This window comes from Lipophrys pholis (genome assembly GCF_963383615.2).
Source record: "Lipophrys pholis genome assembly, contig: SCAFFOLD_28, whole genome shotgun sequence".
Classification (NCBI taxonomy): Eukaryota; Metazoa; Chordata; class Actinopteri; order Blenniiformes; family Blenniidae; genus Lipophrys; species Lipophrys pholis.
The window spans coordinates 1,066,770-1,079,269 of record NW_028292088.1 but is presented as its reverse complement, the minus strand read 5'-3'; the positions used below and the strand labels follow the sequence as shown (position 1 = coordinate 1,079,269).

At 51.6% G+C, this 12,500-nt stretch overlaps 1 protein-coding gene across 1 annotated transcript in view; it reads left to right on the top strand.

Annotated features, from left to right (window-relative positions):
- Positions 1-12,500, top strand: part of vps8 (VPS8 subunit of CORVET complex) — an 89,585-nt gene that overhangs the window by 63,957 nt on the left and 13,128 nt on the right. The window contains exons 34-39 of the mRNA XM_080493911.1: positions 5,159-5,248; positions 5,325-5,371; positions 9,006-9,144; positions 9,456-9,545; positions 9,629-9,832; positions 10,224-10,296. Of these exons, the coding sequence (XP_080350037.1) occupies positions 5,159-5,248; positions 5,325-5,371; positions 9,006-9,144; positions 9,456-9,545; positions 9,629-9,832; positions 10,224-10,296 (643 nt within the window). The remainder of the gene's footprint in view (positions 1-5,158; positions 5,249-5,324; positions 5,372-9,005; positions 9,145-9,455; positions 9,546-9,628; positions 9,833-10,223; positions 10,297-12,500) is intronic.

The following is a 12,500-nucleotide window of genomic DNA, read 5'->3' as shown; positions in this document are numbered from 1 at the left end:
AATCATGACATGACCTTTCTTCTCCTCTTTTTCTTTAAATGACATGAGAACGTTCTCTGTTTCTGATGGTTCTCTGCTGAAGCTGTCCCAGTCCTTATGGTTCTGGAGAGAACTCTTTAGTTTGTAGAACTCTCCTTCCTGAGTCCTTCAAAGGGTTTCATGTTTGGTCCTGGAACCTCTGGTTCTCTGTGCAGCAGTCCCGTCCCTGGAACCTCTGGTTCTCCGTGCAGCAGTCCCGTCCCCGTCCCTGGAACCTCTGGTTCTCCGTGCAGCAGTCCCGTCCCTGGAACTTCTGGTTCTCCGTGGAGCAGTCCCGTCCCTGGAACCTCTGGTTCTCCGTGCAGTAGTCCCGTCCCTGGAACCTCTGGTTCTCCGTGCAGCAGTCCCGTCCCTGGAACCTATGGTTCTCCGTGCAGCAGTCCTGTCCCTGGAACCTCTGGTTCTCCGTGCAGCAGTCCCGTCCCTGGAACCTATGGTTCTCCGTGCAGCAGTCCTGTCCCTGTCCAGCTGCTGTGACCTGTATCCGTAGTGGAACGTACAGAATCTGGAGTTCCTGCGGTTCTAGTCGCTCTGCAGAATGAGCGAGACAGTCCTCCTTCGTCCTGTCGTCCTCTTGACCATGTGTTCAACCTTTCCCCCGTGGATTCATTCCTGATCTGAAGTTCCTGACGTTCTGTCACAAAGGGAAGTTCTCCTGAACGGAGCTTCGGGCAGCGATTCTCCTCTAAATACTCGTCCTGAGTCGAGTAATACCTTCTGAGGTTTGCTACATTTAAGCCGCCTCCCCCTTTGGAAGAAAGAAGAGCTGCATTCTTTATTCCAGCTCTTTTATTTTGCTAAATATCAGGATGTCGGCGGGTCTTCAAAGTATTAAAGTATTAATGGTGATTCTATCAGGTACTACGTGTTCTACGCTTTGACTCAGAGCGAGATCGCCTCGGGGCCGCGAGCGTACGGGTGTGACATCATCACGTCGTCACATTATGACGTCCTCACGTCCTCACATCATCACGTCCTCACGTCGTCACATCATCACGTCCTCACGTCGTCACATCATCACGTCCTCACATCATCACGTCCTCACGTCGTCACATCATGACGTCCTCACCTCGTCACATCATGACGTTCTCACGTCCTCACATCATCACGTCCTCACCTCGTCACATCATGACGTTCTCACGTCCTCACGTCGTCACATCATCACGTCCTCACATCATCACGTCCTCACGTCGTCACATCATCACGTCCTCACATCATCACGTCCTCACGTCGTCACATCATGACGTCCTCACATCATCACGTCCTCACGTCGTCACATCATGACGTCCTCACCTCGTCACATCATCACGTCCTCACATCGTCACATCATGACGTCCTCACCTCGTCACATCATCACGTCCTAACGTCCTCACATCATCACGTCCTCACCTCGTCACATCATCACGTCCTCACGTCGTCACATCATCACGTCCTCACGTCGTCACATCATCACGTCCTCACGTCGTCACATCGTCACGTCGTCACATCATGACGTCCTCACGTCGTCACATCATGACGTCCTCACGTCGTCACATCCTCACATCATGACGTCCTCACGTCATCACATCATGACGTCCTCACGTCATCACATCATGACGTCCTCACGTCATCACATCATCACGTCCTCACGTCGTCACATCATCACGTCCTAACGTCCTCACATCATCACGTCCTCACGTCGTCACATCGTCACGTCGTCACATCATGACGTCCTCACGTCGTCACATCCTCACATCATGACGTCCTCACGTCATCACATCATGACGTCCTCACGTCGTCACATCATGACGTCCTAACGTCCTCACATCATCACGTCCTCACGTCGTCACATCGTCACGTCGTCACATCATGACGTCCTCACGTCGTCACATCCTCACATCATGACGTCCTCACGTCGTCACATCATCACGTCGTCACATCGTCACGTCGTCACGTCGTCACATCATGACGTCCTCACGTCGTCACATCCTCACATCATGACGTCCTCACGTCATCACATCATGACGTCCTCACGTCGTCACATCATGACGTCCTCACGTCGTCACATCCTCACATCATGACGTCCTCACGTCGTCACATCCTCACATCATGACGTCCTCACGTCGTCACGTCCTCACCTCGTCACATCATGACGTCCTCACGTCGTCACATCATGACGTTCTCACGTCCTCATATCATCACGTCCTCACGTCGTCACGTCCTCACGCCACACGTCCTCATATCATCACGTCCTCACGTCATCACATCATGACGTCCTCACGTCGTCACATCATGACGTCCTCACGTCGTCACATCCTCACATCATGACGTCCTCACGTCGTCACGTCGTCACATCCTCACATCATGACGTCCTCACGTATTCACGTCCTCACCTCGTCACATCATGACGTCCTCACGTCGTCACATCATGACGTTCTCACGTCCTCATATCATCACGTCCTCACGTCCTCACGCCGCACGTCGTCACATCATCACGTCCTCACGTCCTCATATCATCACGTCGTCACATCCTCACGTCCTCACATCGTCACGTCGTCACATCATCACGTCCTCACATCGTCACGTCCTCACACTGTCACGTCCTCACATCGTCACGTCCTCACATCGTCACGTCCTCACATCGTCACGTCCTCACGTCACATCGTCACGTCCTCACGTCGTCACATCCTCACGTCGTCACGTCGTCACATCGTCACGTCCTCACGTCGTGACGTCCTCACATCGTCACGTCCTCACGTCACGTCATAACATCGTGACGTCCTCACATCGTCACGTCCTCACGTCACGTCCTCACGTCGTCACGTCATCACGTCCTCACGTCCTCACATCGTCACGTCCTCACGTCGTCACATCATCACGTCATCACGTCGTCACATCATCACGTCGTCACATCGTGACGTCCTCACATCGTCACGTCCTCACGTCACGTCGTCACATCATGACGTCCTCACATCGTCACGTCCTCACGTCACGTCGTCACATCATGACGTCCTCACATCGTCACATCGTCATGTCCTCACGTCATCACGTCGTCACATCGGTTTGTTAGCCGACCGTGCTGGGAGCACTGGTCCGCCTCACCAGGAAGCTCCACGTTTTACATCTTTACTCCACTCACTATTGTTTCTCCCTTTAAGTCCGGCAGATAATCTGGTGTTTGGCTGATTGTTTTAGAACCTTAACTGTTTGTATCGTCCGTACTTTGCCCCTTTACCGTGTACAACAACTACTAGTAACGGGGATCACTTGAAAAAGGCGTGCATGTCCTCCTCTGTCATGCACGGGGACTTCCTCCTCTCCCTGCGTGCTGTCCCTGGGGTCCAGCTGCCCTCCATCATCACCTCCGTCACCTCATCTCTTTCAACAGAGGCCCAGCGTCCTGTAGTGTAGCAAAGGTTTGAGTCCCAGAGTCCAGGGACACCTTGAGCCGGGCAGCATAATGAGACCGTGCGTTTCCGTTCTTCTCCTTTAGCGCTTTTATTTTGTAACAGACTTGTTTCCTCTTCCTCTGCACCTCCGTCGTGTCGTCCCGGGTAAAGTAGATAACCCGTTCCCTCTATGTGGTCTTTTGTGTCCGTGCTTTCTGAATGATGTAGTCCTCCACCTGGTCGTCCCAGAAGCGAACAGTAATGGCCCGTGGCAGTGTGGTGTTGTGTCTCGGTTTGGCCACCAGGGGTCGTGCGCTCTTTCACTACCAATGTCCATGTCGTCTGGAACTTTGTGCAGAAATCCAGCGGTGTGGTGTTCCTCCGAGCGCTCTGGGATATTCTTTCTTCTGGACCGTGGTTCCAGGTCGGTGGCCTCTAACTCTGCCTCCTGGTGGAGGAGAAAAGCAACAGACCTTTCTCGCCACGCCGTTCTGTCTTCGGGGTCTCCGAGCTTTATCTCCATGTCCACTGGGCGTTCTCTCCACCCGTTCTTTTAGAACCGTCTCCAGTCAGTGTTCTTGTCTGAGCCGGCGTAGTTCCGTTAAAGTAATCGAGGGATGCTGCAAGCTCCGCCCCTTTTCACGTGCATGCACACTGATCCCGAAGGGAAAACTCTGGGTTGGATTACCGAGTCGTTAACTTGCTTCGTGTTTAACTTACCCAGACATTCTGCTGCCTAAGACGCTTTACCAGGAACCAGAGAAGTCCTGGGTATGTTCTTCCTGCTTCATAGTACAAAACACATGTAGCCTGGATTGTCAAACTCCCATGTCCCCGTGATAATCTGTGAGAATAATCCGTATAGTTCCTCCTGAATCTGAAACTCCTCTCCCGGACCCTCACCGCGGAGCCCTGGTGGCCTGGAGGTAAGAGAGGCGACCTTGGGATGGGGAGTGTGCAGGTTCCCTCTCCACTCTGGACAGGTCAGCACTGTGGGTCCAGGACCAAGGTCCTTCACCTTCCACCAGCCCCCGGGTGGGCGGGCCGTGACGAGGCCGCAGCGCCACCCCCGAGAAAAAGGATGGTCAACACAGATTAAGGAATTTCCCCAAGGGGATTAATAAAGTACAATTACTTTGATTCAGACTTTCCCAGGGAGGTTGAGAAGTGTGATACCCTGATAATAGGCTCGCTCTCTCTGGTCCCCCTTTTTGAAAATGTGGACCACCACCCTGGTCTTCCAGTCCGAAGGCACTGTACCTGAGGTCCATGTGATACTGTAGAGGTGTGTCAACCAGGACAGAACCATAATATCCAGGTCTTCAGCAGTTCCAGCCTCATCTCATCCACTCCTGGAGCCACGGGGAGTTCTTTCATTACCCTGGTGACCACCAGAGAAATGGATGAGGCCACACCAGAGGCCCCAGGCCCTGTCTCCAGGAGACCCTCAAAGTCTTCCTTCCACTTCTGGAGGACCCCCCCCCACCCCGTGCTACGTCTGAGTAGGAAAGACACCATTTCTTATCAAAGAGTCTGGTTCCAGGTCAGCGCTGTGCGTGGAGGCAAGCCCAACTCTATCTAGTGGGTACCTCTCAACCGGCCCCCCATGTCGGACTTTGTGCTTGGTGGGCCCACGTAGGTGAACTGAGGTGAAATATATTGATCCTGTTTCACAGATATATTCATGTGAACCTTAGGAGTGTAAAATGTTAAACCTCCTGCTGCATCAACTGTTCTCCATGTGTTCACAGGAGCTGGTGACCCTTGACCCCAGCAAGTCGGCCGACCTGGTGGTGTTTCATTTTACAGAAGAGGTTCAGCAGATCGTCTCAGAGCTTCATGTACGCTGGACAGACACACTGAGGGTCTCGCAACTCGCCGGGATTTCTTTAATCAGGATCGTTTCTCTCTTTGTAGGACGATGAGCTTCTGTTCCAGTTCCTCAGCTGCCTCCTGGAGCCTCGGTAACCCTGCAGCACGTCTCACTCTGCCGTCTCACTCTACTGTCTCACTGCTCTCTCACTCTATCTCACTCTACTGTCTCACTGGTCTCTCACTCTACTGTCTCACTCTACTGTCTCACTCTGCTGTCTCACTCTACTGTCTCACTCTACTGTCTCACTACTATCTCACTCTACTGTCTCACTGCTCTCTCACTCTACTGTCTCACTCTACCGTCTCACTCTGCTGTCTCACTCTACTGCCCCACTGCCATCTCACTCTGCCATCTCACTCTGCTGTCTTATTCTACTGCTCTCTCACTCTGCCATATCACTCTACTCTCTCACTCTACTGTCTCACTGCTGTCTGACTTTGCTGTCTCACTTTACTGTCTCACTACTCTCACTGTACTGCCCCACTGCTCTCTCACTCTACTGTCTCACTGCTCTTTCACTCTACCCTCTCACTCTGCTGTCTCACTCCTCTCTCACACTACCATCTCACGCTGCTGTCTCACTCCTCTCTCACTCCACTATCTCACTCTGCTATCTAACTATACGGTCTCACTCCTCTCTCACTCTACCATCTCACTCTGTCTCACTCCTATCTCACGCTACAATCTCACTCTACCACCTCACTCCTCTCACGCTACTATCTCACTCTGCTGTCTCACTCCTCTCTCACACTACAATCTCACTCCACTGTCTCACTCTACTGTCTCACTCCACTCTCGCGCTACCATCTCACTCTGCTGTATCACTCCCCTCTCACTATACCAGCTCACTCTACCATCTCACTCTACCATCTCACTCTACCGTCTCACTCTGTCTCACTCCTCTCTCATGCTACCATCTCACTCTACTGTCTCACTCCTCTCTTGCTCTACTGTCTCACTCTACCATATCAATCTCTACTGTCTCACTCCTCTCTTACGCTACAATCTCACTCTACCGTCTCACTCTGTCTCACGCTACCATCTCACTCTGCTGTCTCTCTCTACTCTCTCACTCCTCTCTCACTCTACCATCTCACTCTCTCACTCCTCTCTTACGCTACAATCTCACTCTACCGTCTCACTCTGTCTAACGCTACCATCTCACTCTACTGTCTCACTCCTCTATCACGCTACAATCTCACTTTACCGTCTCACTCTGTCTCACTCCTATCTCATGCTACCATCTCACTCTGCTGTCTCACTCTACAGTCTCACTCGTCTCTCACTCTACCATCTCACTCCTCTCTCACGCTACAATCTCACTCTACCGTCTCACTCCTCTCTCACGCGACCATCTCACTCCTCTCTCACTCTACCATCTCACGCTACCATCTCACACTACCGTCTCACTCTGTCTCACTCCTCTCTCATGCTACCATCTCACTCTGCTGTCTCACTCCTCTCTCCCTCTACCATCTCACGCTACCATCTCACACTACCGTCTCACTCTGTCTCACTCCCCTCTCATGCTACCATCTAACTCTACTGTCTCACTCCTCTCTCGCTCTACGGTCTCACTCTACCATCTCACTCTGCTGTCTCACTCTACTGTCTCACTCCTCTCTCACGCTACCATCTCACTCTGTCTCACTCCTCTCACACGCTACAATCTCACTCTACCCTCTCACTCCTCTCTCATGCCACCATCTCACTCGGCTGTCTCACTCCTCTCTCACTTTGTCTCACTCCTCTCTCACGCTACAATCTCACTCTACCAGCTCACTCTGTCTCACTCCTCTCTCATGCCACCATCTCACTCGGCTGTCTCACTCCTCTCTCACTTTGTCTCACTCCTCTCTCACGCTACAATCTCACTCTACCAGCTCACTCTGTCTCACTCCTCTCTCACGCTACAATCTCACTCTACCGTCTCACTCCTCTCTCACGCTACCATCTCACTCTGCTGTCTCACTCCTCTCTCATGCTACCGTCGCACTCCTCTCTCGCTCTACTGTCTCACTCCTCTCTCACACTACCATTTCACTCTGCCGTCTCACTCCTCTCTCACTATACTGTCTCACTCTACTGTCTCACACTACATCTCACTCTACGGTCTCACTCCCCCTCACTCTACCATCTCACTCTGTCTCACTCCTCTCACACACTATAATCTCACTCTACGTCTGACTCTGTCTCACTCCTCTCTCACGCTACCATCTCACTCTGCTGTCTCACTCTACCGTCTCACTTTATCTCACTCCTCTCTCACGCTACAATCTCACTGTGTCTCACTCTACTGTCTCACTCCTCTATCACACTACAATCTCACTCTACTGTCTCACTCCTCTATCACACTACAATCTCACTCTACCGTCTCACTCTGTCTCACTCTTTCTCACTCCTCTCTCACGCTACCATCTCACTCTACGGTCTCACTCCTCTCTCAATCTACCATCTCACTCTGTCTCACTCCTCTCTCACACTACAATCTCACTCTACCGTCTCACTCTGTCTCACTCTGCTGTCTCACTCCCCGCTCACTCTACCGTCCCACTCCTCTCTCACGCTACAATCTCACTCTACCGTCTCACTCTGTCTCACACTACATCTCACTCTACGGTCTCACTCCCCCTCACTCTACCATCTCACTCTGTCTCACTCCTCTCACACACACTATAATCTCACTCTACCCTCTCACTCTGTCTCACTCCTCTCTCACGCCACCATCTCACTCGGATGTCTCACTCCTATTTCACTTTGTCTCACTCCTCTCTCACGCTACAATCTCACTCTACCAGCTCACTCTGTCTCACTCCTCTCTCACGGTACCATCTCACTCTGCTGTCACACTCCTTTCTCACTTTGTCTCACTCCTCTCTCACGATACAATCTCACTCTACCGTCTCACTCTGTCTCACTCCTCTCTCACGCTACCATCTCACTCTGCTGTCTCACTCCTCTCTCACGCTACCGTCGCACTCATCTCTCGCTCTACTGTCTCACTCCTCTCTCACTCTACTGTCTCACTCTGCTGTCTCACTCCTCTATCACACTACAATCTAGCTCTACCGTCTCACTCTGTCTCACGCTACATCTCACTCTGTCTCACTCCTCTCTCACACTACCATCTCACTCTACGGTCTCACTCCCCTCTCACTCTACCATCTCACTCTGTCTCACTCCTCTCACACACTATAATCTCACTCTACGTCTCACTCTGTCTCACTCCTCTCTCACTCTGCTGTCTCACTCCTCTCTCACTTTGTCTCACTCCTCTCTCACGCCACAATCTCACTCTGTCTCACTCCTCTCTCATGCTACCATCTCACTCTACCGTCTCACTTTATCTCACTCCTCTCTCACGCTACAATCTCACTGTGTCTCACTCTACTGTCTCACTCCTCTATCACACTACAATCTCACTCTACCGTCTCACTCTACTGTCTCACTCCTCTATCACACTACAATCTCACTCTACTGTCGCACTCCTCTCTCGCTCTACTGTCACACTCCTCTCTCACACTACCATTTCACTCTGCCGTCTCACTCCTCTCTCACTCTACTGTCTCACTCTACCGTCTCACTCCTCTCTCACACTACCATCTCACTCTGCTGTCTCACTCCTCTCTCACTCTACCATCTCACTCTGCCGTCTCACTCTACTGTCTCACTCTTTCATCCTCTCACTCCTGCCGTGTTTCTCTCCCTGTTGCTGTCTCCAGAGAAGGTGGTCACTCGGAGCAGCTGCTGCTTCTGGAGCTCCACGAGCTTCTGCTGGAGCTTCTGTGTCGCTTTGCTCCTCAGCAGCTCCTGGGCTTCCTGCGCAGCTCGCAGCACTACAGGCTGGAGCGGGCCGTCCTGGTACGTCTGTTAGTACTATTACTATTACTACTGGGATTACTGGGATCACTGCCAGTATTACTGTCACTAAAAACTCAAAGGGCGTGTCGTGGCAGCTCTCTGGACCTGGAGGGGTCTGTTCTGACAGACAGGGTTAGGGCAGGGAGCTGCAGTGCCACCTGGTGGCCTGCTGAGGAATCTGACACCGGGTCCGTTATATAGACACTGGTTGGAGGTTCTGTCTGTCTGCCAGTCTGAATCCTGCTGTTTTGCTCCGTGTCAGAAGATGACCTGAATCCCGGCTGAGCCTTTCTAACAGGTCTGGTTTGTAGGTGACGGAGAAGTACGGCTGTAAGGACGCCACGGCCTTCCTGCTGGAGCAGAAAGGAGACGTCCAGGGGGCCTTCTACGTCCTGCTGCAGGTGAAGCACCTTCACCCACAGCGAGCAGCAGGAGACACTCCTGTCTCCTCCGGCTTACATCCAGACTCTTCACTTTGCTCCAGATACTCAAGGAAAGGCTGCACCTCCTGACTGCTGAGAGTGGAGGAGGAGGCATGGAGGAGGAGGAAGAGGAGGAAGAGGAGGAGGAGGAGGAGGAGGAGGAGGAGGGCAGGGAATCAACACTGACAAAAGTCAAAGACTCGCTCGGTTCCATCCTCAGCTTCTCTCACCGAAACTGTCAGAACCTCAGCCAGCAGCAGAGAGAGGTGTGTGTGTGTGTGTGTGTGTGTGTGTGTGTGTGTGGTGTGTGTGTGTGTGTGTGTGTGTGTGTGTGGTGTGTGGTGTGTGTGTGTGTGTGTGTGTGTGTGTGTGTGTGTGTGTGTGTGTGTGTGTGTGTGTGTGTGTGTGGTGTGTGTGTGTGTGTGTGTGTTGTGTGGTGTGTGTGTGTGTGTGTGTGTGTGTGTGGTGTGTGGTGTGTGTGTGTGTGTGTGTGTGGTGTGTGGTGGTGTGTGTGTGTGTGGTGGTGTGTGGTGTGTGTGTGTGTGTGGTGTGTGTGTGTGTGTGTGTGTGGTGTGTGGTGGTGTGTGTGTGTGTGGTGGTGTGTGGTGTGTGTGTGTGTGGTGTGTGTGTGTGTGACCCTCTCTTGTTCCCCCTCAGACCCTCTGGTTCCCGCTGCTCGACTCCTTGATGGCGTCTCAGAAGAAGGTGAAGGTTCTGGACTCGTCTGAAGGTGAGCTGGCTGGTCCTCCATCACTTCATCCTCCATCCATCACTTCATCCTCCATCACTTCATCCATCCTCCATCACTTCATCCATCCTCCATCACTTCATCCATCCTCCATCACATCACTTCATCCATCCTCCATCACTTCATCCACCCTCCATCACTTCATCCATCCTCCATCACTTCATCCATCCTCCATCACTTCATCCACCCTCCATCACTTCATCCATCCTCCATCACTTCATCCATCCTCCATCACTTCATCCATCCTCCATCACTTCATCCATCCTCCATCACTTCATCCTCCATCACTTCATCCATCCTCCATCACTTTATCCTCCATCACTTCATCCTCCATCCATCCTTCATCACTTCATCCATCCTCCATCACTTCATCCATCCTCCATCACTTCATCCATCCTTCATCACTTCATCCATCCTCCATCACTTCATCCTCCATCCATCCTCCATCACTTCATCCATCCTCCATCACTTCATCCTCCATCCATCCTCCATCACTTTATCCTCCATCCAGTCCTTCATCCATCCTCCATCACTTCATCCATCCTCCATCACTTCATCCATCCTCCATCACTTCATCCATCCTCCATCACTTCATCCTCCGTCCATCCTCCATCACTTCATCCATCCTCCATCACTTCATCCTCCATCCATCCTTCATCACTTCATCCTCCATCACTTCATCCATCCTCCATCACTTCATCCTCCGTCCATCCTCCATCACTTCATCCATCCTCCATCACTTCATCCTCCATCCATCCTTCATCACTTCATCCTCCATCACTTCATCCATCCTCCATCACTTCATCCATCCTCCATCACATCACTTCATCCATCCTCCATCACTTCATCCACCCTCCATCACTTCATCCACCCTCCATCACTTCATCCATCCTCCATCACTTCATCCACCCTCCATCACTTCATCCATCCTCCATCACTTCATCCATCCTCCATCACTTCATCCACCCTCCATCACTTCATCCATCCTCCATCACTTCATCCATCCTCCATCACTTCATCCATCCTCCATCACTTCATCCATCCTCCATCACTTCATCCTCCATCACTTCATCCATCCTCCATCACTTTATCCTCCATCACTTCATCCTCCATCCATCCTTCATCACTTCATCCATCCTCCATCACTTCATCCATCCTCCATCACTTCATCCATCCTTCATCACTTCATCCATCCTCCATCACTTCATCCTCCATCCATCCTCCATCACTTCATCCATCCTCCATCACTTCATCCTCCATCCATCCTCCATCACTTTATCCTCCATCCAGTCCTTCATCCATCCTCCATCACTTCATCCATCCTCCATCACTTCATCCATCCTCCATCACTTCATCCATCCTCCATCACTTCATCCTCCGTCCATCCTCCATCACTTCATCCATCCTCCATCACTTCATCCTCCATCCATCCTTCATCACTTCATCCTCCATCACTTCATCCATCCTCCATCACTTCATCCTCCGTCCATCCTCCATCACTTCATCCATCCTCCATCACTTCATCCTCCATCCATCCTTCATCACTTCATCCTCCATCACTTCATCCATCCTCCATCACTTCATCCATCCTCCATCACATCACTTCATCCATCCTCCATCACTTCATCCACCCTCCATCACTTCATCCACCCTCCATCACTTCATCCATCCTCCATCACTTCATCCACCCTCCATCACTTCATCCTCCATCACTTCATCCATCCTTCATCACTTCATCCATCCTTCATCACTTCATCCTCCATCCAGTCCTTCATCCATCCTCCATCACTTCATCCATCCTCCATCACTTCATCCTCCATCACTTCATCCATCCTCCATCACTTCATCCATCCTCCATCACTTTATCCTCCATCACTTCATCCTCCATCCATCCTTCATCACTTCATCCATCCTCCATCACTTCATCCATCCTCCATCACTTCATCCATCCTCCATCACTTCATCCTCCATCCATCCTCCATCACTTCATCCATCCTCCATCACTTCATCCATCCTCCATCACTTCATCCTCCATCACTCCATCCATCCTTCATCACTTCATCCTCCATCCAGTCCTTCATCCATCCTCCATCACTTCATCCATCCTCCATCACTTCATCCATCCTCCATCACATCACTTCATCCACCCTCCATCACTTCATCCACCCTCCATCACTTCATCCATC